The sequence below is a fragment of the Arachis hypogaea genome, chromosome 9, assembly GCF_003086295.3.
Source record: "Arachis hypogaea cultivar Tifrunner chromosome 9, arahy.Tifrunner.gnm2.J5K5, whole genome shotgun sequence".
Classification (NCBI taxonomy): domain Eukaryota; kingdom Viridiplantae; phylum Streptophyta; class Magnoliopsida; order Fabales; family Fabaceae; genus Arachis; species Arachis hypogaea.
Window position 1 is genome coordinate 80,723,632 of NC_092044.1, and position 14,874 is coordinate 80,738,505.

At 33.9% G+C, this 14,874-nt stretch overlaps 1 protein-coding gene across 1 annotated transcript; it reads right to left on the reverse strand.

Annotated features, from left to right (window-relative positions):
- Nucleotides 1–2,139: 2,139 nt before the first annotated feature.
- Nucleotides 2,140–10,573, reverse strand: LOC140175149 (disease resistance protein RUN1-like). Its single transcript, XM_072202077.1, has 8 exons — nt 9,954–10,573; nt 7,621–8,737; nt 6,863–7,144; nt 6,518–6,764; nt 3,487–3,928; nt 3,167–3,393; nt 2,875–3,086; nt 2,140–2,283 (listed from the first exon to the last, which is right to left on the reverse strand). The coding sequence occupies exons 1-8, from the start codon at nt 10,445–10,447 to the stop codon at nt 2,140–2,142; spliced, it is 3,165 nt and encodes a 1,054-aa protein (XP_072058178.1). The 5' UTR covers nt 10,448–10,573.
- Nucleotides 10,574–14,874: the final 4,301 nt, after the last annotated feature.

Sequence of the window (14,874 nt, forward strand, 5' to 3'; positions counted from 1 at the left end):
GTTTACCCCAAAGTTAGGCCAAAAACGTTAACGAATTAGACTGGACCAAGCCTAACATATATAACACATATTAATGAACCATATTTAGCCATAAACACAACACACATGCAGCTGAGTTGGGAAGAAGGAGAGAAACCCTCCATTGTTACTATTTATCATTAACTTCCCAAGTTCATAACTTGAGCTATGGAGCTCCGATCATCGCACCGTTTGTAGTCACATGATCACCACGAAAAGCTCTACAAAATCCATCCAACAAATTGGTGAAAAAAATCTCGATTTCTTTCCTCACTGTTTCCTTCCAAAAATTCGAAAATCTAGTGTTTATGATTTTGAGATTTTGATGTTTTGATGTGTTTAGAATCAATCTAACTTGAGGAGATTATTGGATTGTGATCCTATGATATTTGGAGAAGGTAAGAACCCTAACTCTCTTGTGAATTTTTGAGATTTTGAGTTTAGAAATTAATTATAGTGACATATGTGGATTATATTGAATATTGTTGGTGAGAAATCAAATTTGAGGTTGAACTTGTGGAATTGGAACTTTGAAAGCTAAATCTTGTGATTGGAGGCTTGATTTGGATTCAATTTGGTATATTGTGCATATTGAGAATCGGTAAAGGTATGGTTTCGGTTTCCTTTATGTAATATATAATATTTCTGGACACTTAGATTAATGGACCATAGTATAGATTTGAATTATTGGTAGTGAATTATGATTATTGATTTGTGATGATTTTAATGAATTGTAATATTGTTGTTGATGATTGAGATTGAAGTTGAATAATGACAATTTGAGGAGTGATAATGGGTTATGATGCTTGTTGATGTATTGATGAATATTGAGGATTGTGGATTGAGGTTGAGTTGTGATTTATTAAAAATGTAAAGGTGTGTAAGTGGAAATTTTTGGATGAAAATGATGAAAATGTGTATGGATAATTTGTAGAATGGACTGAAAGATATATGAACATCATTTAGGTCCATTGGAACTATTTTGGTTGTAAGATAATTGGTTTTGATTGTGAATTTTGGAAGTTTGAGAACTTAGTAAATTTTTTGTAAAAATACATTTTTAGTAAATTTTGACGGATCATAACTTGAGCCTTTGTTTTTGAAATTGGTTGAAAATTATTTTAAATTAAAGGTTATCTCAAGATTTTTAAAATGATATAAAGTTTTAAGAAAATTGAGTTTTGTAGAAGAAGTTATGAATATTTAAAATTTGGTGTTTAAAATTGATTTCTGCAACTTTACAAAATTTTGCAAATATGGAGGGACATGCGTACACGGACACCCCATATGCGGGCGTGCGTTGTAACACTCTAACTTTTAGCACGTCATAATCGTACTAAAAGTAAGGCGTTACTAACCTATTTTCCTTATTTACTAAATAATATTGAGTCTTTAGTTTGATTTCGCGTTTCAATTTTAAGAATATGCCGAAAACTTATATTTTTTATTTAATCAAACCCAATCATCAAATAACACTAAGTAATAACAATCACATAATTATTAATAACAATAAATATTGTACAAAAGAAATCAAAAGGAATTTAGATACAATTCTTATCCCTCTGTATAAAAATAAAATCTTAATAACAAAGGCGAGGGAATTCTATGAAAGTAACTCAACAAATAACTTCAATAAAACTAATAATCGTCCGCAGCTTTAAACTTAGTCTTCATACATGTGTCACTGAAAGGGTGGAAGATTTTAGGGTGAGAACAAACCACGCGTTCTCAGTAGGGAATGTGAATGCCGTAAGAATAATGAAATAAAATGCAAATAATTAACTTTACTAAATAAAATTGTATTTTTATTAAACCTTTTGAAAATACTTTTTACTATTATTTTATATAATTAATTACTTTCTTTAAATTTTCAAACTTAAGACAAATCTCTATCACAACCTCAGTTCTCAGTCACCTCAATACATAAACTAATAGCACAAGAAACAGATCAACACACAAACAAATAGCAATAAGACAAACAGTACAATCACAGAGAGACAAGATAAGCAAACACAATCAAATGCAAATACGCAAACAATGATGATGCATGTCTAGTCTTATTGCAGGTAATGAGCTCATTTGTCGGTTTCGACCCGCACCCGATGCAATCCGACTCGCAAGTCAGATAAGGCATTCCAACGGCAAAACCTCTGCAAGGTCCCAAACCTTTTTAGCCGCTGATTCTCCAACTGAAGTATACCAAACATAACCTCTGTAAGTACTTGCAGGCGCTGATTCTCCAGTTGAAGCATGTGCCCCTTTCTCCTGGAAGCAATTCCATATACACGGGCACCCCCGCACAATCATTCACACATAAAGTCCATGGCTTAACATTTTTACATCCGCATCTTAACCACCTACTTTCTGTCACCCTCTCGTGACGTTTTAATCATTTCATAAATCACACGTGTCGTGTTCTCTTTTTCCTTTCTTTCTTCTTCTTAACAAACCGAACTCAAATCATTTTTATTTAAAACCAACACCAACTCCAAAATTATTTCAGATTTTGATGATTGGATTTTTGACGGTTTAGAATTTCACTAATGAAATCTCATTGTAAAGTATAGTTTCTAAACCAAACAATAATCCTTTCATACAAAAAGTTGTTTGTCACTAGTACAAACCCCTAACATTTATAAACCGAAGTATTGGACCTCGGGTCGTTCTCCCTAGGAATTACAATAAAGTGTCTTGTTATTGGTTATGAGTTATAATTGAGGTTTTTAAGATTTTAGACAAGAAATATAAATGGCAAAGAAAATAAACTAACAACTAGCAAAGCTCTTGGCAAGATATGAGTACTAGAAGTCCTATCCTAGTTATCCTCCTCAATTGTGATGACAAATTGTCCATTACTCCCACACCCTGGGACTCCACAGCATTCTCGGGAGGAACAACCTTCTCTGACTGAACTTGGTCGGCCCCGCCCACCTGACCACTAGCCTGTTCGGTCTCCCTCTGCTCTGAACTCGCCGAGGGAGTCGCCGAGGAGTCGTCCTCACCCTCGTCATCCCCCTTGATAAGGCTCATCAAATCAGCCAGTGTCTTCTTCCCGCCAGCCATGGAAACTACGAGCAAAGAAAAAGAAAGCAAAGGTGCGAATAATAGAAGAATAAAGCTTAAAAAAGTACACAGAAAAGGAACTCACCAACATAAGACCGACCGGCCTCCCGATCCCCCATAACCATACGATGGTTAAGATTTCTCTCCCCAAAAATCGCCAACAAAATATCAGCAATATTATGATCCTCCGAACTCAACCAATCATAAGAAATTTTTATTAGATAGTCGGATCCCGCTCCAAAACTCCAATAAGTCGGGATCCGTCTCTCCCCCTCGGCAGTTAACCAGAAGGCCTGATGACCCTCAACGGGCCTGGCCATGAAAAAAGTAGATTTAAAACCATGAAAGGAATCCTCAAACAGGGCAAAGATCCTATGACTTTGTTGGGCCCTAAAAGACATATACCCCTTTTTTGCCTTCTGACGAGAGGGATTTGTGAGAAGAAAGAGGTAGAGAAAAACATTTACAGAAGTCGGCAGCTCCAGATATTTGCAAACCATCTCGAAACATCGAATGGCAGCCCAGCTGTTCGGATGCAATTGTGACGGAGCAACATCACAGCGGTTTAGCAAACCCATGACAAAAGGGGAGAAGGGTAGACGAACCCCCAAAGTCATGAACATGGGTTCATATACCCACATCCAATTGACAACTCGGGGAGCTGCCAAATTCTTCTGACAAACACGCTCCCTACCAGCAGGAACATAAGCCTGGTAAAGCGCCTCCTCGGGATCACCCCCGCATAAGAGCCCCGCCTGGCGCAAATTTTGAAGACCCTCCTTCGTAACCTGGGAGGGGGTGTCCCTCACGTCGGAAGACACCCAAGCGTAATGGTCAACAAAGTCGGCTAGCGATCACTGAACCTGATTCAGGAGAATGGGATGCTCAGCCATACCTACAGCGGGGGCACCACTCAGTCAGAACGAGAGGTCAGGAACCCACAAAGAAGCAAAAGCAAACTAAAAAGTTCCTCAAATCATTCCCTTCGAGTAACCCAACACTAAACCCAGAACCTAAAAGCAAATCCCCAGAAAAATCTAGTGGCGCCCCCACTAAAAGAAAGAAAGAAAGCAAGAATAAAACTCAGACATGCATGGAGAAAATGCACAAAAAGCATACCAAAATCGAAGAAACAATTCGAAAGGGAAAAAACCATAAAAGCAGCGTACCAGATATGTAGAAGCCCGCAAAAGGATGAGCAACAAGGAGAGGTCCAAGCAAGAGAAGCAACACCAAGAAGCAGGAAGAAAATCTAAGCAGTGGAAGAGAAAAGTAGGAGACAGCAGCGGCACGAGAGAGCAAAAGAAAGAAAATGGAAAGATGTAGGGGTTACGAAATAAAAATAAGGGGAGGAAAGCGTAGCCGCCGAGGAAGAGCGCCAAAAGGCAGGGGCATATTCGCCATTTCACCCAAAATTTCAAATCATTGAAATGATGGGCAATTAATGCACATCACAAAAGCCAAGAAAGCAGCACAAGGATCAAAGCGACCACGTGTGAGGGACACGTAGCGCCATCAACGAGTTCCCGAAAAAGAAGAAAGTTTGCCGCCCTGGCAATTAAGACAAACGCACCCAACCATGGGTGCCAAACCTCAAGGCCGGTGCATTGGGGGGCACTGCTACGGGCTGACAAGTCCAGCCCAAGTAGTCGCCGGGTCGGGGCACCACACCACCCAGGCCCAAACCTCCCACAAAGGGGTTCAGCAGGTCAGTCCCTAAACACCTGACCCAGAACCCGACCAACCTACCACCCAAAGCATACTATCGCTCGGGTCGATGTCCTCGGGGCAGCGCCCAGCTTCCCGACCCGAGGTCCGGGACAACCTGCCCACGTGGAATACGACAGCTTACCTCTACCAATGGGCTGGACCATCACTAGGCCCACCCACAACATAGTTTATAAGGGGGAGGACAGCTCTCCCCCCAAGGTACGTCACATCCTTACTTAATTCGGCCATCCTTTAGTACGGACTCTGACTTGATCGTCGGAGTGTCCTTGCAGATGGCCACCCCCTCCCGCGCGTTTCGTCCAACCTCCGACGTCGCCAGAACATCTCAGCCATCGCTCCACGACCGTCCGGAATCTCCCCTTCTTCCCTACCCATCTACATCCGACTACCCGAGAACATCAGGTACCAAACAATATATATATATATATATATATATATATATATATATAATCTTTTATTTATTAAATGTATTTAAAATTAATAAAAATTAAACTAGTTGAAATGACAAATAATTTATAATTTAGCTAAAAAATTTGGCTTCAAAACTCATAATAATGTAAATTTTTTATGAACTATATATAATAAAAAATATTTTAGAAAAAAATAATTAGACAACAACTTTTTTAATATTCTCATTATATATAATATAGAATATATATATATATATATATATATATATATATATATATATATAAGGTAAAAATTTATATACATGTAAAGTTGATAGTTAAAAATTGTTAAATAATTTAATATATTTAACTAAATTATCATCTAATAATTTTTAATTATTAATTTAGCGTGAAATTAACTCCTAAGTTCCTACTTAAACATAAATTAAATTATGCCAAGATTTCTCTACTCAATGCATTACACGAGGTATTAAACTTGTTCATATATAACTAACTTCCAACTCATAATCCCTTCCGTTTTGATAACGTTAATTATTCAGATTCTCAACCTGATAAATAACCGTATGGAGCAAACTTAATTAAAATTATATTATTTAAATTAATTATTTTAGAAACACGTTAACAAATTAAAGCTTTTGAATAACAAAATTTTCAAAATTTAAAATTTGGATGAGAGATAAATGAATTCGATTCAAATCATAATATTTTTAATTAGATTATTGAATTAAATTGAGAAATAAAAAATTAAATGAATACAATCTTCTTTGTAATAAATTATTTTTTATTTTAAATTTATCTAAATTATACTGTGAATACTCTATTTTTAATTGTCAAATACATTGTGCAAACATAATTTTTTACATATTTCATTTCAGAATAAAATTACTATTTATCTCATTTACTATATACGATAAACGAGATATGTGTATATTATTATTCTCGTTACACAGTAAATAAGACGCGTAATTAACCAAAATAACCAATACATTTACCATAGAAATAATATTCCTACATCTTTTATTTTATCTTTTATTTGTTTTATAAACACTGCAATGTGCATCAATCTAATTTGTAATTACATGAAAGATGAAAAATCAAACCATGTTGAACCCTTTATTAGTGCTAATTAAGATCTAACACAAGAATGTACGTGTATGTGCTTTCAAAAACGAAAGAAAGAAAAAATTGTATCTTTGTCTGTACAATCAAATGAATTTCTGTGTCCACTATCTATTAGAATAAAGACGAAAGTATTTAGCTTTGCTTCCTACTATGTTTCCATAATTTTGAGCAACCTGCAAGATTTACGACTTGAAGCGAACTTATACTTAATATACGATTGGGGATGCTCACTAAACTTGTGCAATTCTTCAAATTCAAATAACTGAGTTTTTCTAGAAATCTAACTGATGGATGAATGTGCACAAGTTTTGTGCACCCCTCAAGATTCAGCATCTCAAGATTTGGGGCTTTGCTAAAGTCTGGGATTTTGATAAGATTTTGAGAGCCATGGAGATCTACAGATTTCAAATTGTACAAACACTGCATAGAGCCAATAGTAAAACAAACATTAATATTCTCCATAATTGTACTTTAATTTCATTTATTTGTATCATAATAAAACTATATATTCACACTACCTTTATGTCATTCCATAGTTGTTTGATGCTACTATGTGGTAAGGATAACTCAACAAGGTTAGACGGCTCACAACTTGGTGGAAAATATGTGTAAGGATATTCTGCCCATTCAAGATATCGCAATTTACTGGAAAGGCAGCTTAGGTTTCCTGAAAACTTCACATCATTGATTTTCAGCAGTCTAAGTTGATTCATTTTTGATAATGCTTCTACACTTAGCGTTGTATTTTTCTCATCCATTGTTTGTGATTCCAAGCGTATGGCTTCAACGTAATCCATTGCCTATATAAATAATTGAAAAAGGAAACAAAGAATGTTACTTTAATCCAATTAATTTCTAGCTACTATAATAATATATTAATATGTATATAAAAAATCAATCACTAAATCAATTACTTATAGTGTCATATAGAATATATATTAAAATATAGAATATATATTAAAAATAGTAATATATAGTAACTAATTTAATGACTGATTTTTCAACTATGTTAAGTGTACACAAAAATTAACTACTAATATAAAATACATGTTAAAATATAAATGCATATTAAAAATAAATTAAACAACACGTATATTTATACACAAATACATATTAATATCTAATTTTAATTACTAATTTTAATATATAAATAGTAGATTTTTTTTATTTTCAATATTTAGACACCTTAACATTTTTGTTTCTCTTGTCATTTTCATAACATTGTGTTCCGCCAGCATCTTGTAATAAAAAAAAAAGTAAAATATTATATGTTTACCTTATTTTCGCAAACATTTAGGAAATCCTGAAAGCGCCATATCCTGCTTCTCTTTCCTGGCTCCATGAGTGCTTCCTTTCTAACAATTTCCATGCCTAGCTCCCGGAGCTTGCCATGCATTTCAATACCCTCATTCTTATTAATGGTTATAAGTGATTTATCATGAAGGTTGCAAACTGCTATGTCTGCAAAGAATCCACAACAATCTAGAATTCTCATTACCTCTTCCTTATCACTACCATCATGAAAGATACAAGCAATATCAAGAAATACTTGCTTTTCCATGCAATCTAATTGATCATAACTAATTTTAAGCACGTCCATAATTTCCTCATGTGGTGGACAAACTCTCATCTCAGACAAGATAGATTTCCATGAATCCATACTTCTCTCTTTTAGAAATGATCCCAAAACTTCAATTGCCAAAGGAAGGCCTTGAGCATATTTTAATACTCCATCTACCAATAATTCGTCACAATGCTGTAACATGAAATTATTTCTTCTAAAAACTTTTCTACAAAACAATTGATATGATTCCTCCTTGTTCAAAAGTTGAGCCTCATAAATTTCATCCACTCCGCTCATCTTTAAGATATGCTTATCTCTCGAAATTACGATGATTCTACTCCCAGGAAATAAGTATTCGGGATTCAAACCCAGTTCTTCTAATTGTTGGTCCTCGCTATCAACATTATCTAAAACAATAAGAGCCTTCACACGGCACAATCTAGCTTTCATCAATCTCATTGCCTTGGAAAGACTCCACATATGTTGCATTTCATCTTTTAGAATGTGAGAAACAAGTAGCTTTTGCGCCCCAACAAGACCATCACGATGAAAAACTTGACTCAGGTTATCAAGAATGCAAGTAACAGAAAATCGATGCAAGTTTCTTTGGAATACAACTCTAGCAAGCGTTGACTTTCCTATTCCGCCCATCCCACATATGCCTGTAACTCGAACATCATCGTCATCGCTACTACAGTCAAAGTCCAAAAGCTTTTCTAGTTCTTCCACACGCGGATGCATCCCCACCAAACCATCTAAATTTGATGATTTGCAATGTTGAATATCTATTACTCTTTCAACAATTTTTTCAATCTCAGTGTGTTGCGGCCTGATAATGAAAGCAAAGCAAAATAAACAAAAACACACTCAACTTTCTATCTTTCTCATATATTAGGTAATAATATAAAATGAAAATCTAAATAGTAAGCTCGTTATTATCCATGAATAAGAATAAAAATTTAATTTTGATACAATTAGTTATACATATCAATAAAAGTAAAAGTAAGAATAGTGTAAAACTTTTTAGCTAGTACATCCACTTCAACAAAAAAAAAAAAAACAAAAATAAACTCTAATGAAGTAAGGGTCATGAGTAGTAGGTATTTTTGTTTATAGTTATGCTAAATGTATATTAAATTAGGCATTAAAATTAGTCATTAGTATACAAAATTTATAATAAAATAAATTAAATAATATATATTTATACAAATATATAATAATAATTAATTTTTGTGGTTCAAATAATATTTTTGTTCTTTTAATTCTGGTTTAATTAGTTGCTAACAGAATTTGTTTGTTAGGTTTCTTATTCATCAAGAAGCTACGCTGCTCTATTTGTTAGCTATGTATGGAAGCCAACTCTCGTGCATGGAATGATGGGAGGATAATTCTCAAATTTTCATTCTATTACCAATACATAATAGGCTGGCGATTTATATTTTATTAGCGGGTATTCAATTTGGACCAACTTGTTGGGATAGAATTGTCTATTCTATCCATCGCAGGTAGTATAAGATGCGGTACGAGTTCACCTGCGGGTAGAATAGGATACATGTTTAGGATATATCCTACTCTATCTTATTCGCACCCCTAATATATTATATTAAAAGTTATGCATGTAGTGAAGAAAGTAAATATTAAACCCACAATCTTTCTCTTATAAAAATTTGAAATAACCACTAAACTAATTGATGATCATATTAATTATAATTTTATGTTAGATTTCTTTAAGATTTTATTATTTTTAATTTTACTTTCAACTTAGTTTTTTGTTTTTTATTTTAACTGATGGAAAAAAATAACACTAATAATTATACGTCTAATACGGCATAAACTTCCATTGTGCACATTGTATAAATATTTCATTGGCTCCTCATACTTTCTCTAAAAATATTGATGATGACTAATTGATGGCTACACATCACAAATTCTGCTAGTCCTGGTACTCCTCGATCATTTGTAAAACTTAGCAAGTGTTGATAACTTTTGCACAAACACAATACAGTATCAAATTTAATTAGCTAGGGAGGATTATTACTACTTACTTGTTCTGCACATCCCAACCAGAGAATGCAGCCACCTGTGCCATAGCTTCCCTCCATTTTTGCACCATCCCCAAATCTCGTTCGAATCTTCTCTCAAGTTCGGCAAACGCTTTCTCATAATCTCCGCTCTGCGTTCTCACCTCAGATGGAGTCACATCATAGAAGACTGGAAGAACAGTCTGTGATGTTTTGTGCACCTTGGCACACTCCAGGATCTTTTCTAGTTCCCGCAAGCACCATGTGGAGGAAGCGTAGTTTTTGGACAACACCACCATTAGAACCGTCGAAGTTTCTATGGCTTCCATTAGCTCAGTTGAAATGTGCCCTCCCTGCTTCAGATTTATATCGTCTTTGAATGCGTCTATGCCTTTTCTATCGAAAGCGGCGAAGAGATGATCGATGAAGTTGTTGCGAGTGTCCTCGCCTCTGAAACTCACAAACACTTCGTGTTTCCAGATTCGGATGGATCTACTCCGAGTGCTCTCTCGCTCCATTTTAATCACAGTGTAAGATTCAAATTCTAATAATGTGGATGCTCACAATAATGTAAATTAAATTGAAGTTCTTAGAAATGGAATAATTAATTAATTAACATATCAAATACAGTTGTATGTAGAAGTGAAAAGACTTCTGTCAATTGCAGTATATATATAGGCGCTAAAACGTGTATGTTTGGTCATTGGTGGATGTTTTTGCAAAGTTAAATCTACGGTCAACGTCAAGGTCAACTGTATTGACTTGTGAGTTTGGGGAGGAAGCCTAACGTACATCTTTTTACACGTAAGAGGCTTCTTCAACTCTTGCATGCAACTTGCAAGTTTTTCTTGCAACAAAAGGAAATAAAATGAGTTAACTGCTAAAATTACCTTTAAAATAAAATATATTATATCGTTGATAACATATTTATAAAAGATTTTTTTATGTATAACATGATGTTTTATAGTTTTCTTAAATCATTGTTCCTTTTTCAATAAAGTTGTTAAAAATATTATTTGTATATTAAAAATTAATTATATTATATATTTGTATATAAATATATATATTATTTAACTTATTTTTTATATATATTTTATATTTTAATATATATTTTATACCAATAACTAATATATATATTGTTTATCTATTAATTTAAAAGATGCTTTCATCTAATTAAAAAAAATATCTGATAAAAAAATTAAATAAAAATAATTAAAATTTATCTTATTTAATATTTATTAATTATTAATAATTAATAAATATTAAATAAAATAAATTCTGACAATTTTTTTATTTTTTAATAATATCAAAAAAATATACTCTTTCTATAATTAATTTATAGTCGGCTAGTCGCTAATAAAAACACACGATTAGAACAAAAATTTTAAAAGAAAAAATATTTATTTTTAATCGTACAAAATTTGAATATTGATAAAATTAACTACAAATAATAAAAAAATAGATAAATAACTTTTATCTAATTAATTTTAAATAACTATAATTAATAATTATTGAATTTGTATTTTTTTAAAGTATAATTTAAATAATTACTAATTATAAACAATTTAAAAAATTAAAATTATCAATTAATAACAAGTTAACTGATCGTTAACTAATGGAGTGTTAGTTACCTAACATAGTTCTAAAAATAAACTTGATACATCAAAATTTAATTTTGATTTGACAATTATCCATTTTGGCGTGACGCTATTAGTTGGGGCTCTTGCGTGGTAAAATAATTTTTAACTTTTTTCTATTTTTTTTCTTTTTTGTCTTCTTCCTTAACCATCGCTATCCCAACTCCAATACCACTTCTATTATCAAAAATCCACTACGAGTTTCAACCTAAGTACCTCTAGATTTGTTCATTCTCTACTCTCTAGCCACTAACCACTCTTGCCACTTGATAAATCACTATTTTATGATTTATCTTTTACTCAATTAAGTGGTTTTTATCAAGCCTTTACCCACTTATTCATATGATTTGCATGGTTTTACATTCTCCTTCCTGTTTTTGTGCTATGATTGAAAACATGCTTCTTTGGTCTTAATTTTGCTATGTTTAATCCTCTCTTATTACCATTCGATGCCTTGATATGTGTGTTAAGTGATTTCAGAGATTACAGGGTAGGAATGGCTTAGAGGATGGAAAGGAAGCATGCAAAAGTGGAAGGAATACAAGAAGTTGAAGGAACTGCAAAGCTGTCAGCCTGACCCTCTCGCACTAAAACGATCATAATTTGAGCTACAGAGGTCCAAATGATGCGGTTTCACTTGCGTTGGAAAGCTAACGTCTGGCACTTCGATTTGATATATCATTTGCTATAGTGGCCATACAGTTAGGCGACACGAACGTGTGCTCCACACGGATGCGTCGCATCTGCGAAAATCAGCGTGACAGAATTCGTTTCCAGCGAATCCTGGGCTATTTTCGGCCCAGTTTCAAGCCCAGAAAATACAAATTAAAGGCTGCAAAGTGGAGGAATGAAGGGAGACGACTCATAATTCACTTTTCATAATTTAGATGTAGTTTTTAGAGAGAGAGGCTCTCTCCTCTCTTTTAGGTTTTAGGATTAGGATTTCTTTTAGTCATTAGGATTGTTTCTTCGTACCAGGTTCAATAATTTATGTTTCTCTTCTATTTTTGTTTACTCTGAAGCTTTTATTTGTATTTGATTTATGTTGCCCAATTGACTTATGAACTTTTCCATGTTAGAATTGACATCTCCATTCAATATAATCTGAGGTATTCCAGATATTTATGATTTTAATTTAGTTTTCTATATTCTTGGTTCTGGTTGATTAATTGGTGACTCTTGAGTTATCAAACTCATCGTGATTGATAATTGTTATTCTTGCTGATTAATTTAGATTCCTATAACTCTAGTCTTTCCTTAAGGAGTTGACTAGGACTTTAGGTGTTAAATTAATTTATCCACTTAACTGACCTTCATAGTTAGAGGTTGAATTAGTGGTAGCAGAAATATAATTCTCATCACCAATGATAAGGATAATTAGGATAGGACTTCCGGTTTTCATACCTTGCCAAGAGATTTCTTCATTATTAATTTATTAATTTCTGCAATCCATCTCTCTTGTTCAAAACCTTTTCAAAACCCAAAACACTGTTTTCCATAACCAATAATAAGAACACATCCCTGCAATTTCTTGAGAAGATGACCCGAAGTTTGAATACTTCGGTTTATAAATTTAGTTGGGTTTGTTACTTGTGACAACCAAACGTTTGTAAGAAAAGTTAATTGCTTGGTTTAGAAACTATACTTGCAACGAGAATTTATTATAACTTCTAAACCATCAATCTTCTGATCTTCAAAATGGCGCCGTTGTCGGGAAATTGCAAACGTGTGCCTTATTATTGGTTATTGTAAATATTTTTCAAAATTTTTTTTCAGATTTTAAAATTTTTATCTTATCTTATCTTATTTTTCAAAATTCAAATCTTTTTTTAAAAAAGTCATATCTTTTTCAAAATCTTATCTTATCTTATTTCAAAAATCATATCTTTTTCAAAATCTTATCTTATTTTTTTTCAAAAATCATATCTTTTTCAAAATATTTTCTTATCTTTTTTTTCATATCTTTTTCAAAATATTTTCTTTTTGTTAGTTTTTGTTTTTATTTTCTCTCACTACTATGAACTCTCACCCTTTTTGCTATGAGTTTGGTTACAATTATGTTGCAGGAAGAGGAGATTATAATGACAACTTGCATCAAGGATGGGACAATCAAAGATGGGAGGAGCCACAAGGATTTGATCGACCCTCATGGCAACAACTATCTCCAATGGACTATCAACAACCGTTCCGTGATCCATATCAAGGCAATGGCTATGGTGAGCACTCTTTTGATTATCAACAACCACCACCATATGCCTATGAACCCCCTCCTCAACATGACTTTGGACCACCATACTCACAAACCCCTTTCTACTATTCACCTCCATATGACCCTAATCCGTATCCACCATACCAACCACCTTATGAGCCAAATGAACCACACATAGAACCACCCTCATTCCAACACAATTACTCTCATGAACCACCACCTCAATATACACCATATCCTTATCATTATCAAGATGAACCCTCCTATCCACCCCAAACCTCCATGGAGAACACACTTACCTCTCTCAGGGGTCACACTTCTAAACTCCAAAATCTTATATCCTGCATGGACCAATCCTCTACCTCGAATACTCAACCCTCAAGCTCTAGTGCACTTCCTTTTCAACCACAGAATGATCTCTCCATCCCATCACCACCATCCATGGAAGAGCACCCACATCCATCAATCCAAGAGCAACATGATCCCAAAGATGCAATTGACATGGAACAAGAGAGAAGGGATCATTTTTGCGAATCCAAACTTTATAAGGAGCTAGAGGAGGCACTAAAGGTGAAGGTAGAAAAGACCTTTGCAGATGAAGGAGTAGTTGAAAGGAGTTATCATAGAAAAGAAATCATCAAGGAAGAGTACGATTTAATACTAAAACAACTAGACAAAGCCGCAGTAGTTAAATAGGCAGTGGTTGAAGACTTAGGAGATGCTGAACCTCCATGGGAAGGTCAAGTCATAGAGCCTCCTTCAAAGACGTTTTAATTTAATGTTGAGGAGGGTGTACAACCTCCAAGGCATATCATGGTTGAAGACTTTGAAGGGGATGATCAAGAGATGGATTCAATCATTAATGAATTCTTATCTATATTTGAATTCTCTCCCATTGGACTTGACATGGAGATTAAAGAAGAAGAAGCACAACCTCCCATGCCCTTGGTGAACAATGAAGAAGAAATTAAATCAGAAGAAAGCTACCAAGAGGAAGAGGTTGAAATTGAAGAAGCTTGCAAAGAGGTGGAAGATGTCGAAGAAGAGCACAAGAGAGTGGAGCTTGCACGTTCATTAGAAACACCTCCCCCTAAGTTGT